The sequence below is a fragment of the Vigna radiata genome, chromosome 6 (genome assembly GCF_000741045.1).
Source record: "Vigna radiata var. radiata cultivar VC1973A chromosome 6, Vradiata_ver6, whole genome shotgun sequence".
Classification (NCBI taxonomy): domain Eukaryota; kingdom Viridiplantae; phylum Streptophyta; class Magnoliopsida; order Fabales; family Fabaceae; genus Vigna; species Vigna radiata.
This window is the reverse complement of record NC_028356.1, coordinates 5,171,445-5,187,474: the sequence shown is the minus strand read 5'-3', so window position 1 is coordinate 5,187,474 and position 16,030 is coordinate 5,171,445. Positions and strand designations below refer to the sequence as shown.

Here is a 16,030-nt window from a genome sequence, read left to right as displayed (position 1 = left end):
GGCAACGTCTATGACATCATAGACGTCAGACCTGCCGCAAACTGACGTCCAATTGCCTGAGGTATGTGATAAGACAGTTCATTAACGTCGGTGTTTCAGGGGACCGACGTCTAGTAGGTTGCAATTAATGCTAAACATCAAATTCCCAGGAGCTTAGACGTCGGTTAGAAAGGGCACCGACGTCTACGTCACTGACAAGAAATCAAACGTCAACCGGTTCAGCTTTAGACGTCAAATAGACGTCGGATCCCGTGAAAAAGCAACGTCGATTGGGCTACAATTAATGTTGTTCACCTAATGCCCCAGGCAATTAGACGTCGCGTAGTCAAACGCCGACGTCTAAGGCTTGTCTAGAAGGCGGGAAGACAAAAATTCTTCAATGTAGACGTTCGTTCTGAGGGGCACCGACGTCTAATTTCCTGTATTTTCACCAAATTCGAGGGTTTTAGACGTCGGCTGTGAGGGGCACCGACGTGAACTACCCTGACAGGAAACCTAAACGTCAATCTTTTCAGCTTCCTAGACGTCGGTTTCTGGAGCAACCGACGTCCCATTTCATTTTAAATAGACCGCGGACTCTTCTCGACATTCAGTTTCCGATCGCGTCTTCATCTCTTCTCCTTTTTCTCTGCTTCTCCTCTTCTTTTACTCGCTTGCGCACCTCTACATTTTATCTCTTGCGGCATTATATTGTCGTTTCTCATAACGTTATTGTCTTCGTCCTCTCCTTTTTCTCTCTTGCATCTCAGGTGCGTAGTTTTTTTTATGCTTACCGTTTAAATTTTCTCTAGTTTTTTATCGATTATCTTGTCGTTCAACTAATTACAATTTGCTTTCTTTGTGTTGTGTTTTAGTGCAGTTTTGATTCTCTCTTTGGGTAACATAGTGCAACATTCTCCCTTTGCTGGTTTCCTCACAAGAAGAGTGACGATCTTTGAGTTTTCTAGTTCTTCCCGACCCAAAATGGAACCTGGGTCCTTGTCTACTTCTCGACACCGTAATTTTTTTCTGTTGCAGTTGATTAATGGGAAGTAGCCATGGACCCAGATTCGGTTTTGGGTTGAAAGGACTAGAAGATTCAAAAGACGCAAGCTGTTTTTGTGAGGAAACTAGCGAGAGGAAATTGTTACACAATGCTATCGAAAGCCTGGATCAAAACTGCACTAAAACACAAAATTGTTGTTAGACGTCGGTTAAAGCCATGTCCGACGTCTATAACAACATAGATGTNGGTTAGTGTCATTTTAAACCTCTTTATATATTCATGTTGACGTCGGTTTAATCATAGGTGGACGTTTATATAGAGTAATTAGACGTCGGTGTGAGTTTAAGCATACGTCTATAGAGACGTCGGTGGATATCGTTAACCGACGTTTATATGGACGTCGGTTCTGAGGAATTGCGACGTCCCATAGACGTCACCCGTTTAGACGTTGGATGTGAAAGTAACGTTAAAAGCCTAAATTAACCGATGTTAAACAGCGTTTTTACACTAATGAATACAAACGAGCACGAAAAGAACCAAACTTCTTTGCAAGTGAGATTGAATGAGTGCGACTGAGAAAACGAAACTTCTTGTTTATGAGATTAAGTTAACGCAAGTGAAACAATTTTGTAGACAGTGATTGAGAGACTATCATGTTTTTAAGTTTTAATAAGTAAATTTATTTTTTACAATGTGTCAAATGTATATATAGGTTTTATTTGATAGGAATTCTTTTTATATTATCTGCTAATGTAAATCAATATTAAATATTCATATATAAAAACTGTAAAATATACTTAATTTACCTATGAATTCAAATTCATATATAATTATCCGGTTATAAATTACAATTTTCTTGTTGTATATATTTAAAAAAAAATGTTCTTTTATACATTTGCAATCTGCATAAAAGCTTCTACTAGATTTTAAAAGCTAAATTATAATTAATTAAATCTAACATTTTATTTTCAATGGACAAGATATTTATCCTATTCTATCTTGAAATTTTAAAAGACTTGTTAGCAACAATAGCATATGTTATTAAACAATACGTTTGAATTTCTTCTACAGTTCCATTTTTGAAAGTTGGTTTCATTATAAGTGTATTAAACTATTTCTTCTTAATTTTGTTGATTAGTTAGCATTAAAAATAAGTTTTGTTTCGGCGTAAAAAATGAAAGAAAAAGATGAATAAACAAAGACGGAGCTGTTGAGTCCAACTACCTGTGCATGTCCTTTGCTGCCATGAGAGATGCATCTTTTCCTCCCAAAAGAAAACACACAAGGCTGCCACTAACTATCACCCCTAACCCTAAAACCTGCATACCTTCTAAAGCTACCATTTTTTTATGCAAATCTGCCAAAGAATTAAAGCAATGGGGTTAGACTCATCTCTTCATTCAAGATATTCTATGTCACTGTTACTTTTTTTTATTTAACACTGACTGTTAGACGCACCAAACATATTACTTTTAAAAATACAATGTTGTTACAAACATCTATGTTTGAAGGAAACATCACCTCTGTAAATTAAAAGGGTGCAACTGCACATTGCGCTTCAATTGTGTACAAATTTAAATAGTTGCAAACTGATTAACGGGAGTGTTTTGAGAGAAGAAAAAATATAAATAAGTAAACCTTATTATATGTATGATATATAAGGTACTAGAGGAGATAAAATATATTTAATATATTATTATAAGTTTTTATATTTAGCCTAAGTTTATGTAGGTCACAAACATTAAACTCCTTAGGATCACTTTCGTCTGAGTAGTCACATTATTGTCCATTAAAGTTCATTATGAGAGACAATTCATTATTTTATTATAAAAAATAAAACATTTAATATAATCAATAATGTCAAATTAGAACCTCCTCAAATGTGAATGTTTCTCTTAATTGTGTTGGCAATTTCCATAAGATACATTAATTAGGTCATAAATGCGTTTAAAAATATTCCAACCCAAATTCCCATTTGTTTCAATGACTGCCAACTAATACATTGTTAACTAAATTGTCTCATTTGGAACCACGAGGACGAATAATGATTATGTTACCAATAAAACCTTATCAGAGTCGTGGAAAAAGGCAAATAGACTGCTCCATCACACGTGTGAAATTTTCTTTGTTTCCCATATTCGCACGCTCCTTTTCATCAAAATTAGCTCAACATATAAGAACACAACCAGGTCCAAAATTTTTCACACTGTCGTTGTATTGTATTATTATCATTCTCTCACGTCATGGCCTCTTCAACTCAAGAACAACAACACCAACTCCTACCGAAACTTTATGGAGGCGCCACCTCAGCTCCGCCGCCAACTCCAGCGGCGCACCACGACAACCTCCTGTCCTCTTCAGACACCGCCGACGCGCTCTCGCGCCTCCTCCACCGCCTCCCGCCCACGCTCTCCCTCCCCACGCGCCGCTCCTCCTCTTCCTCCTCCGCCGCCACACGTCTCCCCTCCCTCTCCTCCCTAAAAGACATCTTCTCTGGTGTCTCGCAACTCGGTTACGCGCAACTCACAGATCACTCGGTTCTCCCCGAACTCGCCAGCGCGGCCGAGTCCGAAGCGCTCGCGCTCTTCGACCTTCCTCGCGACCAGAAAGATTCTCTTATTCCTGAAAGCTGGCCTCTCGGCTACGGCCGCGGCGACGAAGACGACGACGACGAACTCGTCGAGTCATTCCGCTTCGACTCAGCGTGCTCGACTGAGTCGACCGAGGTCTCTCTAGCCTCTCTGCGCGAGTTCGCACGCGTGCTGGAGAACTTGGGGTTGAAGATCGTTGATGAGTTAACCAATGCCTTGGGGTGCGAGAATCCGACGGGTAATGACCCGACCCGCTTACGTTCTCTACTATGGATTTCGGAGTCCGTGCCAGGAAACAAATCGGATGGGTTTTACCCGTTTATAATCGGGCTACAGTACCAGATTAGGAATCAGAAGTACTCGATGCTGTCGGATTCGGGATGGGTTTCTGTGCTACCACACGTGGAGTCGATTTTGGTCACTGTTGGTGATATTGCTCAGGTAAATTAATTATTTTTTAGGTTATGTTTTTTAATTAATTAATAAATGTTTTTGTGGCTTGTTAATGTTATTAATGACTTGTTTGCTTTATGGTTTGGATATTTGTTAATTATGTTGTGTTATCTTCTTGCGTTTAAAATATTTTATTTATTTTTTGCTTCTCCTACTTAGTGCCTTGGTTTGGGGAAAAAGCTTATATGTAAGATTGTCAGTTTGTCACGTAATCATGTTGGCTATAGTTTAAAGTTTGGTGTGAGTTGTAATTACTCTACTGTCCCTCCAGTGCATGCATAGTTTGATCTTGAAACTTCCATAATTTGAAGTTTGAAAAAGCAACTGAATATTTGAACTATGTCATTCCAGCTAATGAGGCAGCATTTTAGCTATCTTACATGTCTTTTCCTTTTTTCTTAAGGTTTAATTATTACTTAATTTAACTAACATACTTGTTTAAGGACAAAAAATTATGATTTATGTATAAAGTCAAAACAGTAAAGTACAAACAAATTAATATTAATCATTTTTTAAAAGTGACTCTTCTTTTCGTTGTTTAATAAAGGTTTAACCCTTTTTTTTTTTTTCCTGAGTTAAGTTTATTCAGTCTTCACTTTTTAAAAATGTCAATCTTTAATCTTTATGATATGAAAGATGTATCAAATAAGTTCTCATGACAGCACTTAATGAACAACAAATCACAAGTTTTCATATCTAGGTATTTAATATTTTGTGATTTGTTAAGGGAAGGTGTTATGAACATCAAATCATTTAATGAAAAATTTGTGATTTGTTAACTGATATGACTGATTTGACACAATTTTTTATATCTTAAAGATTAAAAGATAATATTTTTAAAAACGGAGACTAAACTGAATATCAGAACTAGGGAAAAAAAATTTAAAATATGTTTATTACGTTCCTATAAAACTAGAGGAAAATGATTTTTTAACAATTTTTTTTAAATTTTTTTTATAATTGTTTCGTGATTAGTATCTTTTTGAAATATATCTAGTTTATTGTAAAAAATTGTTATCATAATTTATAATAAAATAAGTATAACCATTATCATTGTTTTCAGTGTACATGTCCTAGAAATCCTGATTTTGAGTCAGCAGATAATTTATGTTGGCTGGGCCCCTTCTTTATTATACCCAAGCAGCTCATAATGCAGCGGTTAGCAATGTCCATATGTGGGGTTGTGTTCTTTTCTTCATTTGTCATAGGGATGTGCCCTAAAGTTGAAAATCACCAATTCAGCTCAGAAAAAGGGGACGAAGCGCAAAATCCCTCAAATCTCAAATGCTATATCATGCATAGGGCACCCAACTCCTCCACTAAAAAAGTGAAAAGAGAAAAACCAGTGTCCTCCAAGTGTTTGTGTTTATGTTGTGTGTTATAGCTTCTTAAGAGTCGGTTTCACATTCCTTAAAAAGCTTTTTACAATATTATTTTTTTCATACAATTTTCTATCATGCATTGACGAAGTGGGCTATACTATATGAATTTAAGCAATATTATTGTGTAGGTGTGGAGCAATGGGAAGTTGAAGAAAGTTAGAGGCAGACCAGTGGCAACAGTGGGAGAGGAAAAAGGTTCACGGAGCATAACAATGTCGTTGCTGATAACTCTTCCGACAGAAAGCAGAGTGGCTCCACTTGTTCTGAAAGCAGATAATGAGAAAAGGGAAGAGATTGAAGAAGAAAATGAGTGTGGTGATGAAGGAGAAGAGAGGGTGTTCAAGTCTTTCGATTTTGAGAACTACGCTTGGAGGGTATACCATGAACTCATCCTTTTCAATGATCCATTGGATAGGTATCGTGTTGCTTAGAAGTTGAAGATGAAGTTGTTGTTCTCAGCCATCTCTTTTTGTGATAGATTCATTAATTTCTTATGTCAGTGATGTTGGTCCAGTTTTAGATATGTGAGGACTACAATAATGAGATGTATATGCTTCATTTATTTATTGGATTGATTTTCAAGTTAGAGAACTGTCTCACTTTTTTTTTTTTACTTTAGCTTTCAATCTATAATTCAGTTTGTGTCAGTTTGGGTACAATTCTGCCATTACCATACAGTGCCTTTAATTATATCTTTCAGTGAGGTATTATTAAACATTGAATTTCCTCATGGAATGTCCATCTATCTCTATCTATGAAGAAGAGGAAGAAGAAAATAGATTTTGTTTATATTAAAGTAATGATAATAGATATACTTGTATTTACTCTTAAAAGTATAACTTGAATTATTATTTTTAAAATAATCAATATTTTCAATCTTTTATTTGATTTCAACTTTTCTCGGATTATCGACGTAAATTTGTTTATACAGTTAACTGATTAAACTTGTCTTAAAATAAATTTTTAAAAATAATTATGATAAAGTTATTATAACCAGAATGCAAGAATCCTTCTAAACAGGGCACTACACTATTCTATCTAGGTTTTTTTTTGTTTTATCAGTTTTATTTTATAATCAAGTATTTTATTAAGTTTGTAATTCTTTTACGAAAGATTAAGGTTCACAAACCTAATTTTGGTATTACCATATAAATTATTCCCTTAAGATTTATTATATTCTCTTTAATATTCATTGTTAAACTATATCTTTATTTTTATTTAATTATGATAAACAAATTTATATTATATGAGATAAATATACTTTAATTTATTTACTGATAGTGAATATAATGAAAAATTAGATATAATATTAATCTTTTTTATATAGAAAATACACGTAGGTTTTGTATTTATGATAAATAAAAATATTGATTAAACCCAATATAAATAATGATAGAAAAAGTTAATAACAATGAAAAAAAGATAAAAGATAATATATTTAATATTTTCTTTTAAGTTGATGCATATAAATTATATGTATTAAGTTTGTTACAAATATGATTAATTATCAGCTTTTGTAAAGATTTAGTGAGAATATCTACTAATTGATTACTTGAGTTAACAAACTCAGTCTTGATATCTCAAGATCAAATCTTCTTTCAAATGAAATGACAATCAAGTTCAATGTATTTGGTACTCATGAAAGGATTAAAATTAATATGAAGAACAACTTGATTGGCAGACATAAGTTTCATTTGAATGACATCTTCAAATTATAACTCTCTAAGCATAAGCTAAACAAGTTCATAAGTGGCTGACACCATAACTCTATATTTTGTTTCTGCACTAAATCTTTGCACAACATACTAAATCTTTCCATAACACTTTGTTTCTTGCTCTTTCAAGAGATCAAGTTACCATTAATGGAGATACAATACCTGGAAATAGATCTTATATCAAAAAGAGATCTTAACCAATCACCATATGAATAAAAAATAACTCTTTTATGGTTATTGAAACCATATAACAAACTTTTCCAAGAAATCCTTCAATGTACTTTAATACACAAATTAATTTATTTCGATGAATTTCACATGGAGAATTGAGAAATTGACTCACTACACTAACGACAAAGGAAATGTTATGACAAGTAATTATAAGATAATTCAATTTCCTAACTAATATTCTATATTGCTCAAGATTTGAAATAGGCTCCCCATGTTTGGTATTAAGATGGGTGTGTCAACAAATTTTGAATTCATCAACCCAATTGCCTCCAAAATATTCAATACATACTTCTTTTAAGATATAACAATTTAATTGTTGGATTGTGCTACCTCAATACCCAAGAAATATCTAAGTTTGCCAAGATCTTTAGTCTGAAAATGGTGGCAAAGATGTTGTTTCAGCTGGGAGATGTCATGTTGGCCATGTCTGTAAAAACAATCATCAACATATACAATCAAATAGACACATACAACACTTAAGTGACGATAAAATATTGAATGATATGTCTCACATCGAGTTATACCAAATTGTTGAAGAGCACTGTTGAATTTTCCAAACCAGACCCTATGAGACTACTTTAGATCACATAAAGATTTGTGAAGAGGACATACCAATTCAAAAAACTCTCCATGAACAATAAATCTTGGAGGTTACTCCATATAAATCTCTTGCTACAAATTTTCATTGAGGAAAACATTTTTGACATTTAGTTAATAAAGAAATCATTGTTGAAGAGCAATCATAACTATAAATAAATGAACAGAAGTCATTTTACTACTTGTCATAAGACAAGCTTTGAGGTGATCAATAGTACCATAGAACTAACTTTGATAGCAAAAATCTACTTGTAACCAATAACAAATTTTTCAAACGGTAATGAGACGAGCTTCTAAATTCCACTATTCCAAAGAATAATTAGCTCATCAAACATAACTAACACCAACTAGGATGAGCTAAGACATCAATGACAAATTTAGGAATCACATCAAACATACACCTCACTTCTTTCGTTCATGAGGTTTGTACAACTTAATTCCTTCATTCATATGATTGATACACCCTAAGTTTGTACACCTTATTTTTTATATCCATATGATTGGTACATCCTTAGTAAAGTTTTTACTAACCATATGAAGTGACCCTTTTATAAGGTTGGTGGACCTCATTGTTTTTTTCATCAAGTTTACTTAAGTTTAAAATCAATAGAATATTTTTATGAGATTTTGAAATAAACCTTTGAAACTTAATGAACGTTAAAAATAATTCCGTTACTTAAATCCTTGAGGGTTTAATTAACCTCTGATAAATAACTTCCTTTTTATATCAATGTCCTCGAAATTAGTAATTTTATTAGGAAAATCTAACATATAATGACTTTGTAATTTTTACACCAGAAGCGTATTTAAGTTAAATTTAGAACACTCTACTATAATGAAAGTGGAATTATTTTTGGCTAAAGATTTAACCCTCCATTTAGCAGGGCGCCAAAAACATGATATCCAGAAATGAAAATAAGCCAGTTTCTTTTAGCACCTACATAATTTTTTTTCTACACTCCTATAAATTATTATATTCCGGAACTGAAACAAAAATTTTATATTTTGAAATATACAATTTGCAATATAATTTTTATTTGGTATTCCAGAATATATTATCTCAAATATAATTTTTTGTATTTGAAATGCACAATTTAAAATACAAAAAAATAATTTTAAATTATATATTCTAAAATATATAATTTAAATATATTCTAAAATATATAATTTAAATATATTTTTTTATCTTATATTTTAAAATATATATATCCAGAATATAAAAACTATGAATCTAATCTTTGGAAAGGCCTTGTTCAAAAGAAAAATTATTCTTTGACACATCTAACTTTTTTACGTTTTTTTGATATTATCTTTTCTTATTTTTTACTTTTTTTGTCCTGAAAAAATACAAAATTTTCCTCTTTTATAATCATTCTACACTTATATTCTGTGTCAAATGAATGTAAAAGTATGTCATGATATCGTTAATCTACTCAAAATCAGAATAATATGAAAAACTAAAAGAAAAGGAAAAAAGAAATGTTGGTGAGCACGAAACATGATTCATTCTTGGACTTGGACCACGTTGTTTTTTTTTTTTAATAGTGCTATTTTCTTTTACATTATTCATTTTCACATGTTAGTTAGAATTAGGTGATCACCTTCCACATATTTATGCAAGGGTCGTTAATGCTTTTAGTTTGCTTTGACACAGTGATGTTGCCGTTTAGCTAATATGATATATACATCTCAAAGTTAATAAGATGTTTGGCTTTGATGCTTTTAGAAGTTTATCTTTCAATGCTTCTAATTTTTATATGTGTATGTTTCTCACTAAGTTAATCATCACCATACCAACTTCTTAGGGGAAAAAGAACGCTCTAGTATAATTACGTCTTAAAATAAAATTAGCAGTAAATAGTTCGCGTATATAAAATTAAATATAATTTTGTTTCTTAATTTTAACTGTTTTTCAAAATTTTAGATTAATTTAGTCGAAAAATTCAAAAGTTTGAACAAATCATTCGTGACAAATTTTGACAAAATTGTTGTACCGTTATAATATTGATGTTAGCAGAAGAATAAATTTGACACGGAATTGAAACGTATTAATATAAACAAAATACTATTTTATTAAGAGCTACTTTGTGAAAGGATTCAAGATCTTTCTTGCATGAGAAAATTGGAGGCAACAATTGGGTCAATCTTCATTAAATTATCAAAAGATTATGTGATGTAAGTAATAGAAAGTTCACAAATCTAGATGGCTAAGAATATATTCAATGCATTTATTATAATTTAGTTATTTATAATTAAGTCTTAAAGAGTAAAAAATGCTTTTATATTTTAACTTATTTAATTTTTTTCTATTTATTTTTGTAGATTGAAATTATTATTCTTTTATGTTGTGTTAAAGGTTAAATATTTTTTCATGCTCAAAATATTATTAAAAAACTTATATTTCATCTCTAAATAAATTATAAAATATTTTATCTTCGCATTATATGTAAAAATTATTTTATAATCGATCGTGAAATTCGTTTTTCACAGGTGAAATATTATACATACCATTAGCTAAAAAAGTCTTACATAACTTTAATAAAATGAAAAAGAAAACCTAAATACTTTGGATAAATATATATAATCTCTTATTCAACTACCCAAATACTATTCAAAGTGTGTTTATTGATTTAATTTTTCTCTTGGCCCAACCGAAATTTAGTATTCCAAATGGATAAAATTGAAAAAAATAATCATTAAAAAAAATTTTAGCCAAAAAACTTTTAATGCTCCTTTTCTTCTATCTCTTTTTTTTTATTAAGTAATTAAAAAAGTATTCTTAGAAGTATATTAGGCAATATAATTTTTTTTTCACCAATTCATTCTCCTCGTAGATCCTCTTTATTTGTATGTTCTATCTCACCTTTAAGTTTGGACTAATTCAAATCTAAGTTGAAAAGTGTACCCTTTTACTTCTCAACATATGTTTGGATTGTGGCAGATGAATGGTTTTGTCATAATATTAAATTATCCAAATCAATGTCTAAATTTCTTATTTAATATCAGTGTACCTTTTAATAACTCATTCAAAATTATTTTCAATAATGTTTCTCTCTCATTATTTTACGCTCACACATCTACATACATGTTATATCTATTTCCCTTTATAATAACATTATTCTTTCGTCATATATTATATATTTATGTTGTAAATATCGTATCAACTATATATAAGACTAATTTATAATAAGCAAATATTATTTTACAAGTTGGTTTTGTAGGATTGAGTTAGGTTTAAAGTTCGGAAAATGATATTTTGACACCAATTTTTTGACACCATTTTGACACTGCACACGTGTCAAAATGTGGTTGGACGATTTCAAATTAAAAAAAAATCTTTGGTTTTTTTCTTCTCTTGTTTCAGCTTTTTTAATTTGAAATCGTCCAACCACGTTTTGACACGTGTGCGGTGTCAAAATAGTGTAAAAAATTGGTGTCAAAATATCATTTTCCTTAAAGTTCACTTCTTAATATGGTATTAAAACTATGGTTAAAGTCTATCCTAACGAGATTTATTGTTTGTTAGACATGTTGTTTCACCAGCTTTCGGGCCATTATCAGATCACTCATTAATGTCTAGTCTATACCTCGACGTGAATTATGTGTGTTAGAAGTCTTATATCGATTAGATAAGACCAATTTATAATAAGTAAACTTCACTTTATAAACCAGTTATGTAGGATTGAAATAGGTTTAAAGTCTATTTCTTAACATAAATTTTAAAATTTTAATGGTAATTTTACAAAGAAAAATGTTACTTTGACACACCTATATTTTTTACATTTGACACCATCCTTACTTACTTTTTATTATTTTCTTTTTGAAAAACTGCAAAACTTTACACTTTTACAACCATTTTACTCTTGTATTCTATGTCAAATAAATGTAAAAGTACTGTGATGTTAGTCTTAATCCTTTACAAATTATGGAGCAAGATATATGTTTTGGCATTTAAAATTATTAGTTGACTTATATAGATTTGTTGAATCTACACTCAACGCAACGACACAACACAAAAGAACACAACACAACTCTCTCACCATCAATTAAAGTTACCTTAAAATCTGAAGAGTGAAAACCGAAAGACAGCAACATTGTGTCCACCAAAACTCCAAAAACCACCACCCTTTGCCACTGACTGTGATTGCTACCAACTTTCAAGCTGCCTTTGAGATCACGTATTCTCCTAAACACAAGAACAACCACTTCCATCTTCAAACTCAACCAAAATTACAACAACAATAAAATAAAGCAAACTTTTAATTTTTTTTATAAGAAAAAAAAAAGAAAACTATATAGATCAACATATATAGATAATCCTAGCTTGAGAATTGAGAAAGACAACTTTCCTCCACCAATAGCCTCTTGTATATTCTTGAAAGACAACACCATTTCACCAAACCTTAATTAAACGAACAAACCCAACCTAATACTACAATTTCAATGTCTCTACTTCCTCTCCTGCCTATATCTCTACCTCTCTTTGCATCTTCTTTGCTCAGAGATTACTGTCATTGTTACTATTTTTCTGATATCACTTCTTGCTTCTCTCTCCCCCATGCAGCCTCTTCGAAGGAAAACTCCTCTATTCACCTCTGAGATGGGGGCAATGAAGGGTCGAAAGAACAACAACCTCTCTATTTTCGTCGTCGTGTTTTCCATATTCCTCTTTGCTCTCTTCATGTACAACGAGGACGTTAAGTCCATTGCCGAGTTCCCATTTTCCAGTCACAAAGCGCGTGAAACACAAGAAGGAGTAGGGAAAGAGGTTGATTCTGTTGAAGGGGGAGCGAGAAAGGAGGTGGAAGAGAATGGTGTTGTTCAAAGGGAGGCTGAAGACACTGTCACGGTGACGGTTTCCAAGAGTTCAAGGGCGCAACTAGAGAAGAGTGGCGGAGAGGATGAAGATTCTGATGAGGCACAGGAGCGTGTTGATTTGAAAACTGTTGTGGAGAAAGAGAAGAAGATTGAACTGCCACGTGCGGAGGAAGAGGAAGAAGTGGAAGAAGAAGAAGAAGAAGCAGAAGAAGAGGAAGAAGAGAAAGTTGAGCTGCCTCCAGAAGATTGTGACTTGTATACTGGAGAGTGGGTTTTGGATAACGTGACACACCCTTTGTATAAAGAAGATCAGTGTGAGTTTCTCACATCACAAGTGACATGCATGAAGAATGGACGACCTGATTCTTTGTATCAGAACTGGAAATGGAAGCCAAGAGATTGTTCTCTGCCAAAGTATTTTTCTTTCTGTCCTCAATCTTGTAAGTTTTTGTCTTTTTCTTTTGGTAGTGTTCTTACGTTGTTTGCGTTTTTATGAAATCGTTAAGGTTCAAACCGAAGCTTTTGTTTGAGAAGATCAGAGGGAAGAGGCTTATGTTTGTTGGAGATTCGCTGAATAGGAACCAGTGGGAATCAATGGTTTGTATGGTCAATTCTGCAGTTCCTTCACATAACAAGACATGGTACAAGACTGGTTCTCTTGCCATCTTCAAAATCATGGTTCGTAATTGCGTTTCTCCTTTTTCTCTTCTTGTTCAAGTATGACAACTGGGGAATGAAAGATGAGTTTCTCCGTCAAGTCCTACTGAAAAATAAGGAAAAAATAATTTAAAAAGTTTAACATTACGTAAAAGCTAAAAAAAGAACTTCAAATTAATGAACTTGTAGTAAAACTCCTCTAAATAAACACGTCGTTTTTATAATGAACTTCTAGAAGAAAACTCCTATAAACATGTCTTGTATAGAAGATGTTGTTTGAGTGTGAACTTTTGTCGAGTTTTCCAATGAGGAAGCTAAAAATACTTAGATATTAGATGGAAATTTATTGAAATTATAGTTATCCCAACTGCCCCATTTGATGATCAGAAATCATAATTGCATATTGTTAGAAAATCCAATTGAATAAAGATAAAAAAAAATGTTTAAAAACTTATTTATCTTAAAATTGAGTTACAAATAGTGCACTCTCTTATATAAGTTTAGCTAAAGTTTTGTTATTGTTAAGCTTTTTTTAGGTAAATCTCCCTCAAAAGACCATCACATATATTATATTATTTGACTGCTCAAGTGCTACTTTTTCTTCATTAATTAGACTTTACCCTTATGAGCTAGAGCCGATGCAAAACTGAAAATATAATCATTTGGTGCATGAGGGTGGTGGGGCACTGCATTTGATGGCTTAATATGAAGTTTTTTAAGTTCCAAGCTACCTACTTTTTTGGAGTTTGTGTGAAAGTTCTTGTTTTGGGAGATTGTGGCTATCTCTTGGTAGTTAAGAAAGCACACAATTTGTCGGGAATATTCGATTAACATGTCTTAGAATGCACTCTTGCTGAGTAGTACTATGTGGTTGGTTTATTTTTGTGTAGGAGCCAGAGCATGTTACCACTGTGGAATTCTATTGGGCACCATTCCTCGTAGAGTCAAATTCAGATGATCCAAACATGCACAGCATATTGAACCGTATAATCATGCCTGAATCGATCAAAAAGCATGGAGTGAATTGGAAGGATGCAGACTTCTTGATCTTCAACACATATATTTGGTGGATGAACACTTTCACTATGAAAGTCCTGTAAGCACAAATCATAATTAATTTTTTCCCCTTTCTTTAAGGTTTCGTAATTTCGAAGGAAATTGTTGAGTTTGTGGATTCTTGTGTGATGCAACAACAGACGAGGATCATTCGATGAAGGGTCCACGGAGTACGATGAAGTTCCTCGGCCAATAGCATATGAGAGAGTCCTCAAAACATGGTCCAAATGGGTAGATGAGAACATTGACCCAAATAGAACCAAAGTTTTCTTCAGCAGCACGTCCCCTCTACACATCAAGTAAGTTTTCTTAATGCTTTTTCATATTTAAATTACAAGAATCAGCAGGCATTGATTTTTATAATATGAAACAGTTATGTAGACGCAACATAGATAAAGACATGAAAAGATACTATAAAATTTAAGTAATGTAAAGACTCTATATATAAGCATCTTAAACAGTTTAACTCACTTGCAATTTTCCATCATTGAAATTTACACTATGTATTAGAAGTGGGTTTTAAGCCTAACTCAATCTTATAAAACCGGTTTGTAAAATGAGGTTTGCACCTCACTTATATATTATAATTTGGTCTTATCTCTAGTCGATGTGGGACTTTCAACACACCCCCTTCACGTTGAGGTATAAACATCTCGTGCGTGATAGTAGAAATTGGGTGGTCCAATACTGGCCCGACAACGGATGGAATAGAAAGAGAAATGTCCACTTAGAACTCGCTAGGATAAGCTTTAACCATGGCTGTGATACCATGTTAGAAGTGGATAGTTAGGCCTAGAATCCACTTCTAACAGATACAACAACACATTTGCTACTTTTTTTTTTATACCCTTTGGATTGAAATTTACATATAAGCATGTGGTTATGTAGGCCTGAGAATTGGAACAACCCAGATGGAATAAAATGTGCTAAAGAAAGGACTCCTGTGGTGAACATGTCAAGCCCATTGGATGTGGGAACAGATCGTCGACTTTTTGCAATTGCCAACAATGTGACAGAATCAATGAAGGTGCCAGTGTACTTCATTAACATCACTACTTTATCAGAGCTGAGAAAAGATGCACACACTTCTGTTTACACCATACGCCAAGGCAAAATGCTAACTCCGGAACAGCAAGCTGATCCTACTAATTATGCAGATTGCATCCATTGGTGTTTACCAGGATTACCTGACACTTGGAATGAGTTCTTCTATACACGAATCATCTCTCAATCTTGACCCTATAGACAACATCTTCACACATACTCTTATTTCCTTTTTCACTATTTCCTTAATTGTTATTATTTCTCCTTTTTCCCTTTAATGCCTCTGGCATTCGTTTCAGTTTTTGTAAGTTTTAGTCACTTTTTATCGACTTTTTTTTTTTTTTTCCTTTTAGGAATTGGACCTTTTATTTACTCATGTTTCTTTCTTAAGCCAATTTAGCCGAGTACGGAGACACAGCAAGATCCTTAAATGTACAATGAACCCTTGTTCCTTAAATGAAAAGAAAATAAAGCACGAAGGTTTTTACTTTATTTTCTTAC

At 32.6% G+C, this 16,030-nt stretch overlaps 2 protein-coding genes across 2 annotated transcripts; both read left to right on the top strand.

Annotated features, from left to right (window-relative positions):
• Positions 1–3,076: 3,076 nt before the first annotated feature.
• Positions 3,077–5,997, top strand: LOC106764165 (gibberellin 2-beta-dioxygenase 1). Its single transcript, XM_014648398.2, has 2 exons — positions 3,077–4,017; positions 5,540–5,997. The coding sequence occupies exons 1-2, from the start codon at positions 3,229–3,231 to the stop codon at positions 5,840–5,842; spliced, it is 1,092 nt and encodes a 363-aa protein (XP_014503884.1). The 5' UTR covers positions 3,077–3,228; the 3' UTR covers positions 5,843–5,997.
• Positions 5,998–12,283: 6,286 nt separating this feature from the next.
• LOC106763116 (protein ESKIMO 1) lies at positions 12,284–16,016 on the top strand. Its single transcript, XM_014647307.2, has 5 exons — positions 12,284–13,186; positions 13,279–13,450; positions 14,320–14,525; positions 14,626–14,784; positions 15,374–16,016. The coding sequence occupies exons 1-5, from the start codon at positions 12,513–12,515 to the stop codon at positions 15,720–15,722; spliced, it is 1,560 nt and encodes a 519-aa protein (XP_014502793.1). The 5' UTR covers positions 12,284–12,512; the 3' UTR covers positions 15,723–16,016.
• Positions 16,017–16,030: the final 14 nt, after the last annotated feature.